The sequence below is a fragment of the Falco rusticolus genome, chromosome 7 (genome assembly GCF_015220075.1).
Source record: "Falco rusticolus isolate bFalRus1 chromosome 7, bFalRus1.pri, whole genome shotgun sequence".
Taxonomy (NCBI): domain Eukaryota; kingdom Metazoa; phylum Chordata; class Aves; order Falconiformes; family Falconidae; genus Falco; species Falco rusticolus.
In genome coordinates, this window is record NC_051193.1 from 32,939,054 (window position 1) to 32,955,262 (window position 16,209).

General features: G+C 43.7%; 2 protein-coding genes across 3 annotated transcripts in view; one reads left to right on the top strand and one right to left on the bottom strand.

Annotated features, from left to right (window-relative positions):
- The window catches only part of ARID4A (AT-rich interaction domain 4A), a 50,711-nt gene extending 46,279 nt beyond the window's left edge, over nt 1–4,432 (bottom strand). Inside the window, exons 1-3 of one of the 2 annotated variants that reach the window (XM_037395517.1) lie at nt 4,152–4,432; nt 3,195–3,266; nt 1,867–1,977 (exon numbers count right to left, since the gene is read on the bottom strand). In XM_037395517.1, coding sequence (XP_037251414.1) covers nt 1,867–1,977; nt 3,195–3,200 — 117 coding nt within the window. In that variant the 5' untranslated portion in view covers nt 3,201–3,266; nt 4,152–4,432. The remainder of the gene's footprint in view (nt 1–1,866; nt 1,978–3,194; nt 3,267–4,151) is intronic. The other variant, XM_037395516.1, reaches the window with a different exon arrangement.
- Nucleotides 4,433–4,734: 302 nt separating this feature from the next.
- Nucleotides 4,735–10,076, top strand: LOC119151520 (atherin-like). Its single transcript, XM_037395522.1, has 2 exons — nt 4,735–5,430; nt 6,616–10,076. Exons 1-2 carry the CDS (start codon nt 4,985–4,987, stop codon nt 6,785–6,787), a joined length of 618 nt encoding a protein of 205 aa, XP_037251419.1. The 5' UTR covers nt 4,735–4,984; the 3' UTR covers nt 6,788–10,076.
- The last annotated feature ends 6,133 nt before the right edge of the window (nt 10,077–16,209 follow it).

A 16,209-nucleotide genomic window follows, 5' to 3' on the forward strand; every position in this document is an offset into this window, starting at 1 on the left:
AGAGTGAATGTCAGCCCATGCAATTTCAATCCCTGAGTTTGCAGAGACAGTTTAGAAAATAAAAGATGACAATTTAGATGTCAACACTGGTAACCGTTTCACTACCATTTGCTATAGCAAACACACCCATCGTGTTTCTACTAAAAAAATCCAGAATTCCTCTTTTTTTTCAGTAATCAAAAGCTCCAGGAACCTCCTTGCCACCTAATAAAGAAGTCCAGTTTCCTGGCTTCCCCAGTTATCCCCCCAAACCATAGTTTACACTATAGCTGTATTTATTTATATATGTAACACTAGCAGCATGATGAAATAGCATTGGTATTAACACACACTCAGGTTAACAATGCACTTTATGCAATTTTTCTTTTAACATTTCCTATTAGCATTGAGATGAATACAGGTTGTCCTGCTACTCAGAAAAAGACTACTGGACTTTTTGGACACTCTGCACTCCTGGCAAGCATGTTGGGGTGTGCCTACAGGCTCCTAATTAGTGTATCAGGCCTAGCTTCTTAAAACTTCAGTTGTTACAATATAACTGACGTACAGTGACAGGAATTTCCACCAAGACACAGCAGCCTCGTATACTCCAAATCTTCCCATGGAGCAATAAACCGTATGATTCTAATGAGAAAAGGAAACTCACACCTACTAACAGCCTAAATACTCTATCAGACCAAAAACACAGATACAAAATTAAGGATGTCAGACCAGGAAGGGCAGCACACTGCTTCCTTCAGAGCTTCTCATTAACACAGATTTCAAAGAACATCACAAATGTCTATTTCTGTTCTATAAAGAACAGCGGAAAAGACTCCAATATCTGAACTGTGGTTTAGTGGTTCTTTTCCTATTCATGAAAAGCACTCTGATAAATTTGTATGCTCTATATATTTAACTGAAGAGACTTGATAGCCTGTTCTACTTGATCTAAGCATTAAAGCACATGAAAACTTGGATGTGTAGTTCTAAAAAGCAGCATTCACCTCTATTTGTCAGGAGTTTGGGGGTCACTAATACCTTATTTACATATCCTGGACAGCAAACAAGAAAGTAGGAAGTGGGAAGATTTTGACAAAACAAAGCAGAACAACAACTCCTGTATTTACTTGGATTTCTTAACTTTTATTTAACTAAGTTTTACTTTGGTTTTCCCATAGTAGCATTTACAACACTACTGCAACACCAAAATAATTACTTTCTTTTTTGATTGTTTTGGCATAAGACCTATGAACGCAAAGGAATACTACGTGCCAGTGCTGTGTCTGTGTAGAAACTCGGCTACAGCCAGAGCATGCCATTTTTGAACCAACAGTAAGATGTGCAAAACTTAACAAAAAAATGTTACCCTGGACAGTTCTGAAATCTGGTCTGAGAAACTAATTATTGACATCTTTTTTCCTGTTATGTTGATTTATTTTGGCATTGCCTTTTAAATTCCAAGCTATAAAACTGAGAATGTCAGCTGGAATAAAATGGAACTTCTGCTTCTGAAGAGGCTGCTCTTATTCCTTATTATTCATGTAAAGCCATAATTCTCTATTTGTGACATCAAAACTTGACTGCTGTGAAACTGATGCATTAGCAAACAGAAGGCAACCATAATCAGGAAAAAAGCAGCAAGAACAGGTAAACTGAAAGTTCATTCTTGTTCATAAAAAACCAACATCTCTCCTCAAAAAGAATAAAAACCCAAACAAAAACCACCCCAAACCCAACACCAAAATATGAAAAACAACATTCAAGCATCCTTTAAAATCGATACTGAAGTGATGAACATTTCCTCATCTTCAGGACTAGGATCTTCTCTGACAGCCCTTTCAACACAATGCTTTAATAAAATGAGCAACAACCACAGTGTACTACCTTGACTTTCACAAGCCTTTTCACTGTCTTAATCTTTGCCTCACAGAAGGCACCACGGTACTTGGCACTGACATCAGTTCCCACTGTCAGGTAGGCAGGCTCATCTGCTGCCTATTAAGAAACAGAAAATAAAAGCAAAGTTTAGTTCTTCATATTTATTTTTTTAGCTGCATCGTTATGTATTTTATTTCACATCTTAACTTTTAGACCTATTAACTTTTAAGTGATAAGCAGTGTCTGTACTTGGAATGGCAATCACACTGCTCTTTAAAAGGAAACAGAAAACAAAAAAAACATCAAAGAAGTTATAAGTTTTGTTTTGCCAGTGATATTGACATGCCCTCATCCACCCCACCCCCCATTTTGTCACCCTAATTACCCTCCCAGAAATGTCTTTGAGGCTATTGAACTGATATTTGGAACATCTTATAAAAATGGTAAAAATGTATAGGAGTGACTATTAATTCAAGTCATTCCTATACAGCATACAAAAGGAAAATATTTGAACTGCAAAAAGGCAGGATAAAAGAGTTGTACTTTTTTCAGCTACAGGCAACCCAGTAACACTGATTATTTAAAACATCTGAGATTGCCATCAACCTGATACTTACCATTAAGTCTATAATATTCTCTATATAGGAGAAATTTGCTGTAATTTTCAAACTGTTGTTAAACTAGGATTTTTCTTTCCTAAAATGCCTTTATCAAAACTTAATTACTCATGCATTTTACGAAAGAGAAGTATTTCTCATCAGTTTTCCTTATTCTGGACTTCATGACTCAACATGTCACTTTATTGTGCCTGTAGCAACTGATAAACAAGGACAAAATTACCATGTCCAAAATGTCCATCAAGAAGAAAATTGGCGCATAATACAACTTTTTCTGTTGCTGTTTTTTTTTTTAAAAAGTGTTACTATTTCTTCAACTGCGAAAGCAAAAAAAGAACTTTTTCTTTTGTAAATTATACTGCAATTGTTAAGCCTTTGCACTCAAAAAACTGGCAACAGCTAAGGCGGGACAAAAGCTGTGGTTTTGCAACTTGCAATAGCTGCTGCTGATACAGGAAGCATTTAAAGACCGTAGCCCAAAGGACAACAACTCAAAGACGTTGTTAATTTTCAGACTACTACTGCAAGACGGTAAGAGGGGCGCTCACCCACACCTCAGCTGGAGAGCAGAAACAGGATTTACAGCCTGCACCGAAACCCCGGCCAGCGTTATCCTACTGTTGCTCCGCCGAGACGGGCGATTAAAAATGAAATCGCCAGAGCAGCCAGCAAGGCCGGGGAAGGGAGCAGCCGTTCCCCGCTCCGGAGTTAGCCTACCTTCATCTTTGAAGGTTATTTGAGGGATTCCAGCTCCAAGGCTTCTCCTCCCCACCAGCACACGGGAAAACGCTGCAAAACAAGAGGGGGGGGGGGGCGGCTGAAAGCTCACCCGCGCGTCTCCCCGTGAGGGGGCGGCCGGGCCGTGAGGGGAGCCCAGCGCGGGCGGGCGGGAGCCGCCGCCCGTGCCAGCCCCGCCGGGCCGCGGAGGGAGCGGGGCCGCGGCCGCCGCTTCCCGCCCGGCGGCCCCTCGGTGTGTCACGTCGCCATTGCTCCCGCTCCCCGCCCCAGGGCGGAGGGGCCGGGGCGCGCGTTCGGCCCGGCAGGGAAACCCGCCGCCCCACTCGGGCAGCTCCCCGCCGGGGAAGGGGGGGCGCGGCGGGAGCCGCCGCCGCCACCGCCTTCCCCGCCCCTCCCCGGCCCTCGCAACTTTCTGCGGCCCGCGAAGGGACGTGCCGCCGAGCCCCTCCTCCCCGTCCTCCTCATCCGCCGGCCGGGCGGACTTCTCGCTCCCGACCTCGGGACGCCTTCCGCGGCCGGCCGGCCGGCCGGGCAGCCGCCGGGACGCGGCGGGGGTGTGCGTGGGGGGAGGCGCAGCGGGGGTGGGCCGGCGCCGCGCGGCAGAGGGGGCTGAGGGTGGAGGGGGGCTGAGGGTGGAGGGCGGCGCGGGCGGGCGCTCTCCGCCGCCAAGCGTCGGGGCAGCCCCAGGGACGGCGGCGGGGGGAGCGGCCGGGGCGCTCGGAGGGAGCGCGAGGCGGAGTTCGGCGGGGAAGGGAGTCCCCGTCCCCGCCGTGAGGTGAGCGGCGGGCGTCCCCGCTCCTTCGCGGGGCGGATGGGCGCGCTGCTGCGGGGGTGGGGGGGGAAGGGGGAGCTCCCGGTGCCGCTCCGCGCCCCCTCCCCCGGGACGGCAGCGGAGTTGCAGCTGCCGAGGCTCCCGCCGCCCTCGCTGCCTCCTACCTGGAAACTCGGAGCGAAGTGGGCAGCCCCGCGCTGCCCGGCCCAGCTCCGCCGCGCTCCCAGCGCCGCGGCCCCCTCCGAGACGACGACAGCCCCGCGAGCGGCGGCTGCTGAGCGCGGCCCCGCTCCACCCCCTCCAGCCCGGACTCGCACCGAATCACCAGCGACGAGCCCAATAACAAGCTGTTGAGCAGAATCTGTCCTGCTTGAACTCCCATTGGCCCCCTCGTGACGCCCCGGGGGCACTGCCCCGCTCGGATTGGGCGCCGCGGACAGCACCTCCATTGGTCACCGGGCGGCTAGCGGAAGACATTGGCCAGCCGTCGACGCAGGTAGCGCCACGGAGACTTTTTATTGGTGCTTATACGGAGTGCCAGGTGATTGGTGAAGGTTGAAGTGAAGTCAGTGCCCCCCCGCAGCTGATTGGTAGGAGCTGGATCCGGATGTAGCTGTGGACGCAGTGACTGGTCACGGCCGGGGGCCAGGAGGAACGACCGCGCGCTGTGATTGGTGCTGGCGGTCTCTTGGAAACGCGGCGGGGCGGGGACGAGAGGGAGGGAGGGGGCGGGGACGGGCGGAGACGGCGTCCTGCAGCGGCGGCGGCCCGGGGCGTACAGCGCGCATGCGCCGCGGTCAGCCTGCCAGCGCCATTTTGTGTGCGGCTCTTTCCCATTTTAGGCCGCAGGAGGAAGGGAGCGGGAGTGGTCGGTGTCGCTCCCGTGGCGGGAGGTGAGGGAGCTGCGCCGCAGAGTGGCGGGCTCGCCAGGAAGCAGCCTCCCGCGCTTTGAAGGGGCCGCACCTCGTTTCTTCTTCGCGGCCTACCCCCGCGTCGGATGGCGGTGGTGGCCGCGGCGCCCCCTCTCCCGCTCGGCGGCGATGGCGCAGGAGCGGGCCCGGCCGGACCCGGAAGTGAAGCGGCGGCGCCTCTGCTGGCGGCGCGCGGTGGAGCTGCCCGCCGGGAGAGCGCGGCGGAGCCGAGCGGCGCGGCCCGGTGCGGCGCGGCCCCTCCCGCGGCCGTTCTGCTGCTGCTCTCCCCGCGGAGCCCGCTGGAGTCGAGGGGCGGCGCTGAGGCGGCCCGCCCGCCGCGGTCGGTGCCGAACGCCCCAGCAGAGACGCCGCTGGGGCTGCAGGTAGGGGCTGCAGGCGCCGCCCGTGCCGCTTTCCCTTTACGCCGGTTCCTCAGCCGGTGCGGGCGGGACCCGGGTCGCTGCGCATCCCTCGGAGGAAGGCGTTGCTTCGCCGCCATTAATCATCCCCTGCTGCCCGTGACGCATTTGGGGTAAAGCCCGGGGGAAGGGGGGGGGGGGGGGGAAGATGTGACCGTCTCTTGTTGCCCGGTCGCTTCTGCACATGTTCCTGACGGTTGTGATGGCCGCCTGGCCTCCTGCCAGGTGGCTGAGGTCACCCCTTCGCAGGAAGGTGCAGCAAGGACGGGGGAAGACTGGTGTTGACGGGGCTGAGTGCTTGGGGGGTGGGAAGGAATTGTAGTCTTGTTTGGCCCTGCCATACTTGCGATGGATGCTCTCTGAAGGTGCAGCCTTACCAGGCAGGGTGCTTGCACCCGTCAGTGGTCTTCTAAGAGTATTTGCTCTTAGGGGCTAGTTTTGGCACTACTAAATAGGAGTTACTAACTGGATCCTGTGAAAATGTATTTTTAATGTTAGTTGCACATTCTGGCAAGTAAAATTTGCTTCATGGGTGACTGTAACACAGAACCTTCTTTTTTTCACAAAGTATAATGACCATCTGTTTGATGTTGCTCACCCTTAGCTACAAGCCTTACCTCAGGCTTATGTAAACCTACAGTGGAGAAACCTGTCAATATAGTTAGGAGATCCATTGTGCTAACTTGACAGAAATGCATTGTTAGTTGAGGTGTAGTTTCCATGCAAGTTCTGGTTTGAAGGTGATTTTTGGTTTTCTATTTTTTTATGACATCTGGAGCTTTGGAAAGCAGCGAGCAAAGGGATGGTTCTCTAGGGAGTTTAATGAGCAATGGTGTACAGTTAAGCTCTGAAAGTTCAGTAAGGCATAATGCACATGAGGCATGTTTGGATGGACTGCGAAGTCGAACATGGGGGAAGGGTGGCTCTAGAGCTCTGGTGTTTCAGTTTGGGTTGTAAATATAAAGATACCTGGGGATGTATAGAAAAATGTGTAAATGTTTGAGGCATTAGTGCTGAGGGAACTTTGATTCTCTGCTGCAGTTCCACTTTATGCAGTGGATAAACTGAAGATAAAATTATTATTTAGAATATATTAAATCTAACCCAAATGTTAACAAAACTTCAAGAATTCACTTTGGATGTGAACTTCTGATCTCTCTGTGGAATGTATTGGCCAAACCATGACTTAGATTGTGAGCTTTTTTTGAGGCATGATTTGTATCTTTATACTAAGTATAGTACCATTCAATAAATAACAGTTTGTGACAAAAGTAATTGGTCTTGTTTCTGATTTCTAGCAGAAAAACCCTGTCCACCTGGATGCATCTGTTACAACTGGCATGCTTAGAAAGTTCACAGTGCATCGCCCATCTAGCTATTGTGAGCAGAAGGACTCTCTTTCTGTATAGCCAGTCAGCAGGAGAGGTGACTTGTTCTTTTATGGTATTTAAAGCACCTAAGAATGCCTAGCTGGGCAACTCAACAAAGAGTATAAACATTCTCACAAAACTTAGGGATGATGTGTAGTATAATGGAATGAAAAAGCTGTGCTTCTGGCAAGCCAGGGAAAGGATCTAATTTTCATTGGGATATGAACTTCAGGATTCAATTACACCATGATACTGAAATATTACATCCTAAATGTATGTCAGTGTTAACAAGCCCTGATATTTCAGGACAGCTTGACTGTACTAGAACCCTGCAGCTGTGCCCCATCCTGTTCCGAGCCACTCAAATTTAACAAAGTTAAAGCTTTAGAAGCTGTAGAATGACACAATCATAGTAAGTCCTTTCAGTATCTAATCTCCCTGTAAATAGACGTGATATAAGGTAGAAATGTTTTTAACTTTATTGTTCAAAGCAGCAGTATTTATATTATGTGTACTTTGTTAGTACCAAAGGTCTTACAGATGCAATGCAGCAGATTCACCTGGGGATATGCATTTTGGTCTTGGCTTGTGCAAATTAGCACAAGGTTTCTTAATTTAAAAACAGTTAACTTTAAAAAAGCATTAAGGCACTCTCAAGTGTAACGCTGGCCTTTGGTTATATTTAATTCTGGAGCTTAGGTGATGGTTGTAAGTAAATTAGAACAAATTATGACCTTTAAAATGTCTTTGGTGTATTGGTTCAGAATTTATAAAAATTTTGCCCAAAGTCTTCCATATATGTGGGACTCAATAGGAAAAGGGAAGTATAGGAATGTCTGTATTCTTCCTAAGAATAAGCAGCAGCCAAATAAAACTGTTGAATGTGTCATGTGGCTTCCTTGAGAAGAGAGACAAAAAACCAAGATTTCTGGGATAAGACATTTTAATTCTGTTCAGTAGTGACATACTGCTCTGGACATACTGCATTTACATGCAGATAAAAGAACTCTGAACACAGCTAAAATTCTCCAGAAATATTAAAAATACTGATTCTTGTTCTAACACTTGAGCTTCTTAGTTTGTAATGAAATACTATGCTACTCTGTGCTAGACTTTGCAGACATTCAGGAGACTTTTAGCTGCTTTTTATTTTTGTCTCGAGTGTTTAGTTCTCCTTTTTTTCAAATGTTCTTCCCCTTGGTGTTTCTACTCTGTAAGTAAACAGGCAGCATTTTTCCAGTGGTGGTTTAGTAAGCATCTGCGTTGCAGTTCAGAAGCTTTGACTGTGTGGAATTCCTGTATTTCTGTACAAATGAAGGTCAGATGTATGCTTCCTATGAAGTTTTATCGAAGTGATTGCAAACTGCATGGACAAGAGTATGGTAAGAAGCTGTGGAGTACTTTGTGTGCAGGTATAAAGGGGAAAAAAATCCCAATGAATATGAAGTTGACAAAAGTTCAGTCAGTAATAGCTGGATTATAAAAATGAAAGGTCAGACCTTCTTTCATGGAGAAAATTGTGCTTCACTGCTAACAATCAGCAATAAGTTCCTTCATATTTGTTATCATGTGTGTGTGAGAGAAAACAAAAAAACTGAACAAAAGCCCTGTAATGCTAAATACTTCCCTAGTTTCCCTAGCTCTGGCACATTCATGTTCAGAGAAGTGGATATTTAGTTACTCAGACATAACTTTGCTTGCTGTTTTTCATCATTTCCTTGTGGGCATTGCTGCTGGAGAAGACACAAAGTTTAGCAACCCTTAGGAAGCCTGAATTGGTGCATTATATCCACTGAAGTTCAGTAGTGGTTTCTTGACTCTGGTAGGGGAATGTTTTTCAGCAGTGCAGTAATCATGACAATATTTATGACATGGAGTGCTCTGTCATAAATGTGTGAGAAAAATCTCAGAATTGGGTTTCCTGTCAGTTCTGCAGCTGACAATAGCATTCACTTTGTAGTTGCTTTTTCCAATAACTAAAATGATGTTACATGTTCAGCTTGTCAGAGCAGCTCTTGTTAGCAGCTTCAGAGATCTCCAGGGAGAAGCAGTCCTGGTTTTACTGAATAAACCATGTCCAGACTTTGTTGTGCTTTGCGACTGCAGATCTCCACTACAATCCCATGTGTTACAAAGTGTGTGCAGGAATCAGTGATGCATTAGCTGATGGGTGTTATTAGCAGCTTAGCACCAAGAGAAGAGGTTTTAGTTCTCCACTGATGTAACTGCTGTTTTCACCCTGGCCTGTTAGCTGTGTGTGGGTGTTTTGGCATGTATCATGCAATCTTCTAATTCCAGACATAAAATGTTCGTTTGTTGTTTTTTTTTTTAAGACCAATTTGGTAATCTTATGTTTGGCCAGCATAAGAACTGTGTTGCGAGAGACTATTTTTATTCTTTCTGGAATGCACTTTTCTATTATGATAGCTAATGTTTTTGTATCAAATGTTAATGTTACCTAATTTAGCAACTGTGGAAGAAGGGTGCCTGTTGCCAGCATTTACTTGAGATTGGATTCTAAAGCCAGTTTTTGCATGTTTGTCATGTGCTGTTAAATTGTTTGAATATAGGTGTCTAACTTCTTTTGCCTAGTAAAGGGGTGCAAGATACGGAATTTAATTACAAATCCACTTAATTTCTTGTATTATTTCTATGGACTACCACTTCACATTGGTGACAATAAGGAGGCTATTACAATTACACTGCGGAAGCTGTGCAGTGTCGCAGAAAATAGTGCAAGCTGAAGATTTGTACGGCAGCTTTAATTTGGAGGTGGCAAAGGACTCTGGTTGTTCTCATCTGCAATCAAGTGATCGGTCTGTCTTTCAAAACTGGGAAGGAGGTGCTTGAAGTCAAATGAGAATTTAGTTACTGTTCTAGGTATTAGTAACGTTACTTCATGCGACTGCTGAAGGAGAGCATCCTTACATGTTTTTCAAAGTAACAGCTTGTCTCTGAATGCCAGCAGTAAAGGGGAAGGATTAGATCTATGTGTCATGAATAATCAAACCTTCTGTTTCAGGCTTTACATGTAACTTTTGACAGGCACAAGACTAGTACTAGACATGTCCCCTGTGCATGTATGCATACTGGCTATGTTAGTCCATCAGCCATTCCAGTATTGTAAACGTTTAATTCTTAAAACTATCTGTACTTTTTAACTGGCTTCAAAATTTATCCCTACAGCATGCAGCTTTTTCCCTGACTTCTGAGCTGTAGACATTATTACTGATGTAAACATTTTATCTGTGGCAGTTCGGATCTTTCAAGGTGAGAAGATACGATTTTTCTACAGGATTCGGGGAGTGTTTTCTGTGTAAATATAGTCAGTCGCCCATCTAGAGCAAATAGGGTTTTAGTGTTCCTGAAATAAACTTAAGCTGAAAACATTTAAGCTTCCATCTGCATCCCTAAATAGTTTGTATTCTTCCCAACAGAGTCAAATCTTGTTTGTAAATACTACTGCTTGAGTAACCTCCCATCTAAATCAAACCTACAGGGTAAAGCCTGAATGCAAAACCTGTGGGGGGTTTGGGAGTGGCAATTACGTATTTCATTGCCATGAAAACTTAACAGGAGAAAAAGTCTTTAAAGTTTTAACATTTAAATGGGGTTGCATGTTGTATTTGAAGAATCTTACTGCAGTCTTCTGAATAAGTTAAGCTTCTGAAATAGAAGATATGCCTCCTTAAATATTTAACTTCTGGTATCTACTTTAGAGTAACGGCATGGTCACTTCTTCAGCCTGTTGTGATAACAGACTGGGAGTAAATATATAATGAATAGGCTGCTAATGTTATCCTTATCCAAGACATTGATCGCTGCTGATATTGCAGAGCTGAAATAAGCTGTTTCTACTTCGGCAAGGAGAACTAACTGTGGTTGGATTAATTTCTCAATACCTGTGTTAGTAGATTCAGGGTTTTCTTGTTTTTCGCAAGTATTTTTGAGTGATCCGTGATGGCAAATCTGAAATATCTTTCTTCCTCATTCATGCTGCCTGTTGCTAGCTTGGAAGGCACCTTCCTCCCCAGTAAGACTTCTTGCTGCAAACATAGCCATGTTAAAAAGTACAAGAAGAAAATAAAGCCTTTAAGAGCAATATTCTCGTATACAGTCTTTTTCAAGACACTGGTAGTGGCTTGCTCAGTTTCGATTTTTACTAGAATACATCTTTCCATACTTGTAGAGATAAATAGGGTTCTAATAGTGATGGTGAGTCCTTGAACACTGTCCACCTGCCAGCACTGGTGTCACTCATGCTTGTCAGCACTGATAAGCTGTTGGTTAAAGTAACAGGTTGTTACAGATGCAGGCTGTAGAGCAACATGGCCCAACTGAATCAGGACTACAGATGTAGTCTTCCCTTGTAACTAGTCTCCAGAAAGCAACACGCATGCCACCAATAGTACGTATGCAGCAGAGTGCTTCATCTGCAAGGCATGGGTGCTTAGTAAAAGCAAGCTAGTTAAGGCAGTGGTTATGTGGCCTTCTAGGGCTTTTGCTTGTCCAAATTACTTTCATCACTTAGGGTTAACTTTTCAACCTCAGCTGATGAGACTGCAGCTGGTCAGTATTGATTCTTTTAAAAAAATATTTATGCCATCAGCCTTTTAAATTTTTTAGCTATAAGCAGCTGCTGTTAATGAGATTCTACAGTTTGGCCAGTGATTCAATTTTAATTTTTTTCCTACTTAACCGCCTTTTTTTATATTGTTTGGAGGATATTGTTAGGGGTGGCAATGAAGTTAGCTGACAATCAATGCTGTGTAATGCACACTTAACCTGTGAATTAATTGCAAGACTGTACTGCTGACTCATTTGTACCTTCAGGGATATGCTTTCCCCTGCAGTGCTTCTGTGCAGTCTGTCACCCCATTAGTTACACCATACAGCTGTCAACAGAATCACTGAAATGAGCTGTGTTATATGACATCCAGAACTCTGAAAGAACAAAATACATGTCCTTTTGGAGAGTTTAATTATTCTGGATCAATGAAAGATCTTTCATTAGTGTTGGAGTGATCTCCTCCTTGCGAGCAGCACAGTGTGACAAACTGGTATGAGCAGAAAAACAAGTATTTGGCTGGGGGAAGCAGTTGCTTGTTAACCTATTTCCTGTAAGTTGATTTACGCTACATTTTGATTCTGCCTCCTAAAACAGGATTTCATATTTATTTCCATTCCTGAGGTATATAGAAGAGCGTTGGGGGGGGGAAAAAAAGAGCCTCTCAAATGGTGTGCTTTGTAGACTGTGAAAATACCTAGAATTAAGAACTTGAAATTGAGCTTTAGGTAAGCACTGTGTTAAAATCATTTGGCACTTCCTTTGCTGCTCTTGACACCTGTTAATGTAGTCTAATGTAATAGGTCTCCATCCTTCCCCCCATAAAAATGAAATTAGCAGATTTCCTGCTTTTCTAACAGCTCTGCAAACAAAATAAGCTTCACTTCCAAAAACTTAGGCACCATTTGGGTGGGTTTTGGGACTGTGTGCATTTGGAATGTATCTTCTGGGTGAATTTATTGTAATTGAACCTACTATTAATCTCCTGAAACTGGAATCTTAATGAATGTATTTTGGATATGCAGGCAATACGTATACCAAATGACACCTAACTTTAGGGCGGACTTAAGGGGATATCAGCTTTTGTGTATCTGATTATATATGCATTTTGACTCTAAACTATGTGGTGATGCTGCTGCCTGCTTTATTCTAGTTGTCCATTTTTGATTGGCATAGCAATTTGTAAGAACAGTGTTTTTAGAAACCTGTTCTCAAGTCCTTTAATAGCAGTGTACTGAAAGTGAAAAAGCACTGCATGGCGGTTGCTGAGTCTATCTGGAAATAGGGGACTTGGTTTGAACTTGGTTCTAATTCCCATGTTCTCAAATACTGTTTGTCCAGTAAATACATTCTAGGAAGGCTACGCTTTTACCTCTTCTACCACATATTTTCTGCAAATCTGTATGATTAGATGTAATAGGTAGCGAGATCTTCTATGATGGAAGGTTACAAGCAGTTGGTGTCTCAAAATAGCTCTAAATTCTTAAGTAACTTCCTTGCTGCATGTAACTTGAAAAACTGGTGGGTGGAGGAAAAGTGAGTCCTTGTCCTATAGGCATACGCAACTGAAGAAAGAAAACGAGGGGGAGAGAACAGTCTCTGTACCGTATTTTTGGTGCTATTATAGTTTGAAAATCGTCATGACAACCAATATAATTTTTCTCCTCAATCCTGAAACTATGCACTTTATTTTAAGGTCATGATTATCTTCCAGTTGGTAAATGCTTAAGATGCATTGTTGAATTCACTATTCTGCGTTCCCTTCTATGGTTACAGTTTTATCTTAAGGAAGAGACTTGCAAAACAGCCTATGTAGTTATTCCAAACCTCCTTTCTTAAGGATGACTTGGACTATGTAGCCAGATAGCATCCCAAGCAGTACTGCATCTGTATAGACAGTCATTCATTCAGCATGTGGGGCTTTTAAACCTCAGGCCACCAAGCCATTTTTGGTGATGAGAAGGAAGTAACAAATGACCTGATGCTTAGCATACTTCAGATCTGCATAAGACAAATAGTTTGAAACATTTCCTTTCTGAGAGAAGGCAGCAAATGCAGACTAGCAGTATTTCTTTTGGAGATACCCTTATGGATATCTGTCACACAGGAAATTTTACATATGGGTTACTTCTATGAGCTGCTGTTCTTGAGCTTCTAACAGCTCAATCTTACCATAATCTCATTAGCAGTTGTAATGAAGGTATTATCCAAACCAGTAATTTTTATGGCCATGTAAAGGTAGTACAAACAATGGAAATTGATTATCCTCATGCAATAGCCTAAACTTGATTTTTGAACTAAGTCCAGTTGTATATTCTAAAATCTGTCCTGGTACAGCCATGAGGGTGTATGTAAGTAAACTAAATACTGAGCCTTTTTTTTTTCTTTTTGTCACCTGCAGTTCACCATAGTCCACTTCTTTGTTCAAGAGAATTAGGTTTCTGTATGTGGACTTGCTGGCTATTTGTAATGGGGAATGTGACATACCCAGTCTTATTTAATATCGCAGTAGTGATCAGGTGCTGAGTAACAGTCAGTGGATGTATAGGACTTAAAGGGAAAGGAAGCATCTTACTGTACAGCCTACTCTTGTGTCATTGTTGGATCCATCCTTCTAAAATATTCCTTGGTGGAGGGATGACTTTAAGAGATCAGTTGGTCTACACAGTCTTTACTTTCTAGTGTTCTGTTAAAGCCTGTGCTTTGGGTCTTAAGCAACAGAATATACCATTAAAACTCTTAAGCTAAAAGTGTTTCAGAATGGCAAGAACTACAGTTATGCATTCCAAGTGGGTATTTGACTTTCTACTCTATTATGTATTCCCATAAATGGGCAGAGTCTGGACTAAGTAGGTTACTTACAGAGCCCAAAGCAAGAAGTGCTACTTTGGTATGGGCTAATTATGCTTTTCTAATATCTTTAGAACTGAAACTTCCTAGTGCTTTGGGCAGAAATTATCAAAATGAGGCTGTTAAGAATCGCCTCTTGCTCAAATCTCCAGTTCAGAAAATTTTACCCTGCCCACTTGTTAGCTCTGCAATACACTTTCACACTGTACTGATACAATGAAGTTATAATTGACCATTTTCAAGCCAATTATAAAAGCTAATTTTAATTTTAGGGAAGGGGATCCAAGCCCTGCTTCTGTAGGAAAGCATGCTGCCTCTGTTGCTGAAGGCTGGTTCTGGGAGCCCGCAGAGGTCAGTCAGACTGCTGCTGTGAGGTCTATCACATTAGGCTTGCATGTGTTGCAAGCAGCTCTGAATAGTCAGCCAGCTGGACTGCCTTAGTCTCTTGGCATATGAATCTTGCTGCTCACAGAGTGAGCTTACTCAAAAGTAGTAAGATTTAAGTAGGTGTGTATGATATCCTTTGCCTCAAGGAATAGCTCTTCCAGAGCTTCTGCCTCACAAACTGAGCAGACATACCTTCTCCAGACACGTTCCAGAGCTAAAGCTACAGGAAATGTGACTGGTAGAAGCTTTCAAATCTTTGTTTTAGCTACCTGATCAGTTTTCTCTGGGCTTAAATCAAACTCTTCCCCCTAGATATTGTTGAAGCCTGGAGGGTAAGGGAGTATCTACAGTACAGCTAGATGCTTTTCTTTCCCTAGTCCTTTACTTAAAACAGCCTCTGCTACAAGTAAGTTTGGTTGGGGTTTTTTGTTGTTGAGATTTAATACTATTTTATTTTGTTCTGTAACATGTAGTTCTCACTTAAATAATCTCGGGTCTAGCTTGATCCCTTCTGGAGCTTAGCTTTCACCAAGGGATTTGCCCCACAAAGCTGTATGTATATAGAAAAAAAACCCCACTCATGGTCTTCAACATTTAATTGGGGTTTAATGATACCATGCTGTCCCACTGCATTTTTAAGTCTGTGTGGTCTATGTTGCCATGAATAGCCACTTCCTTCTTTTTGGAAGACTTCTTTCCCTGCTCAACTTCCACTGTTTGACACAGCAACAAATCAAATACTAATTCTTGGTAGCAAGATTCATTAAAGTTGGAATTTAGCCTATCAGCTGTGGACTAAATTAGTGAAACATTATGATGGCTACTGCACAACTGCATAATTAAGCATTAAGTAACCAGCTTCAAATTAGTAAGTGGTTAAATGCAATGTAGTTGTTTCATTAGTTACCCCAGTTTGAACTGCAGCTAGGTTAAGGGTATAAAACCAGCTGTAATGAAGAGTTTGCAGTAGTATTTTTGCTGTCCTTCTGGACTAGAGCTCTATTCTAATGTTCCCTGGGCCTTATTGTTAAGAGGTAGCAACACTTAATTCCAGATCAAGCAGAAGCCTACTAGCTTTCTGTTTCTAAAGTTAAGCTATTTCAGTATTGAAATTTTGCTGCTTTATTCCTCCTTGACCCCCCCTTCCTACATAAATGCAATTTTTTTCCCCTGCCTTCTAATGCTCACTTTTTTCCTCTTTCCCCATCTACAGTCACTGGAACTGGAAGTAATAGGGTTTTTTCTTAACCATATATAAAGATCCATTCTCATAAACACATCGAGCCTATAGTCTGATAACTTAGTGATTTAATTTGGAAAAGAACCTGACAGCAATAATCACCTTGTTATTGTTTTAACTAAATGTTGTTGTGACAGGCAAGACTGCTGTGCAGTACTTTGTATGTATTATCCAGACTCTTAAATTGTTTTGCATTGGACTTCCCATGTACCTTTCCAAAACAAGCAAAAAAAAAAAAATAAAGAGCATGCTTCCTCAAAGGAGCTTTTTAGATGGCCTTGTTCTCTCATGAATAGCTATTTAGAAATACTGACTCAACAAATATGTGGCTTTGTTCCTACCTCTATCTCTGCACATACTTTAGAACATCTTCCTTCTACTTTATCTTGTAAACATACACAACAGATCTTGCTCTTCTCACTTAACCTTGAAACCTGAACTTGTGTAACTGTTGTTACACTTACTGGGTGGCTGTCAC

Excerpts from the sequence above, each read along its gene's own strand:
- LOC119151520 (XM_037395522.1), top strand. The coding sequence starts at position 4,985 with ATGGCGGTGGTGGCCGCGGCGCCCCCTCTCCCGCTCGGCGGCGATGGC. Across the intron at positions 5,431-6,615 it reads CTGCCCGTGACGCATTTGGG|CAGAAAAACCCTGTCCACCT; the intron begins GTAAAGCCCGGG and ends TCTGATTTCTAG.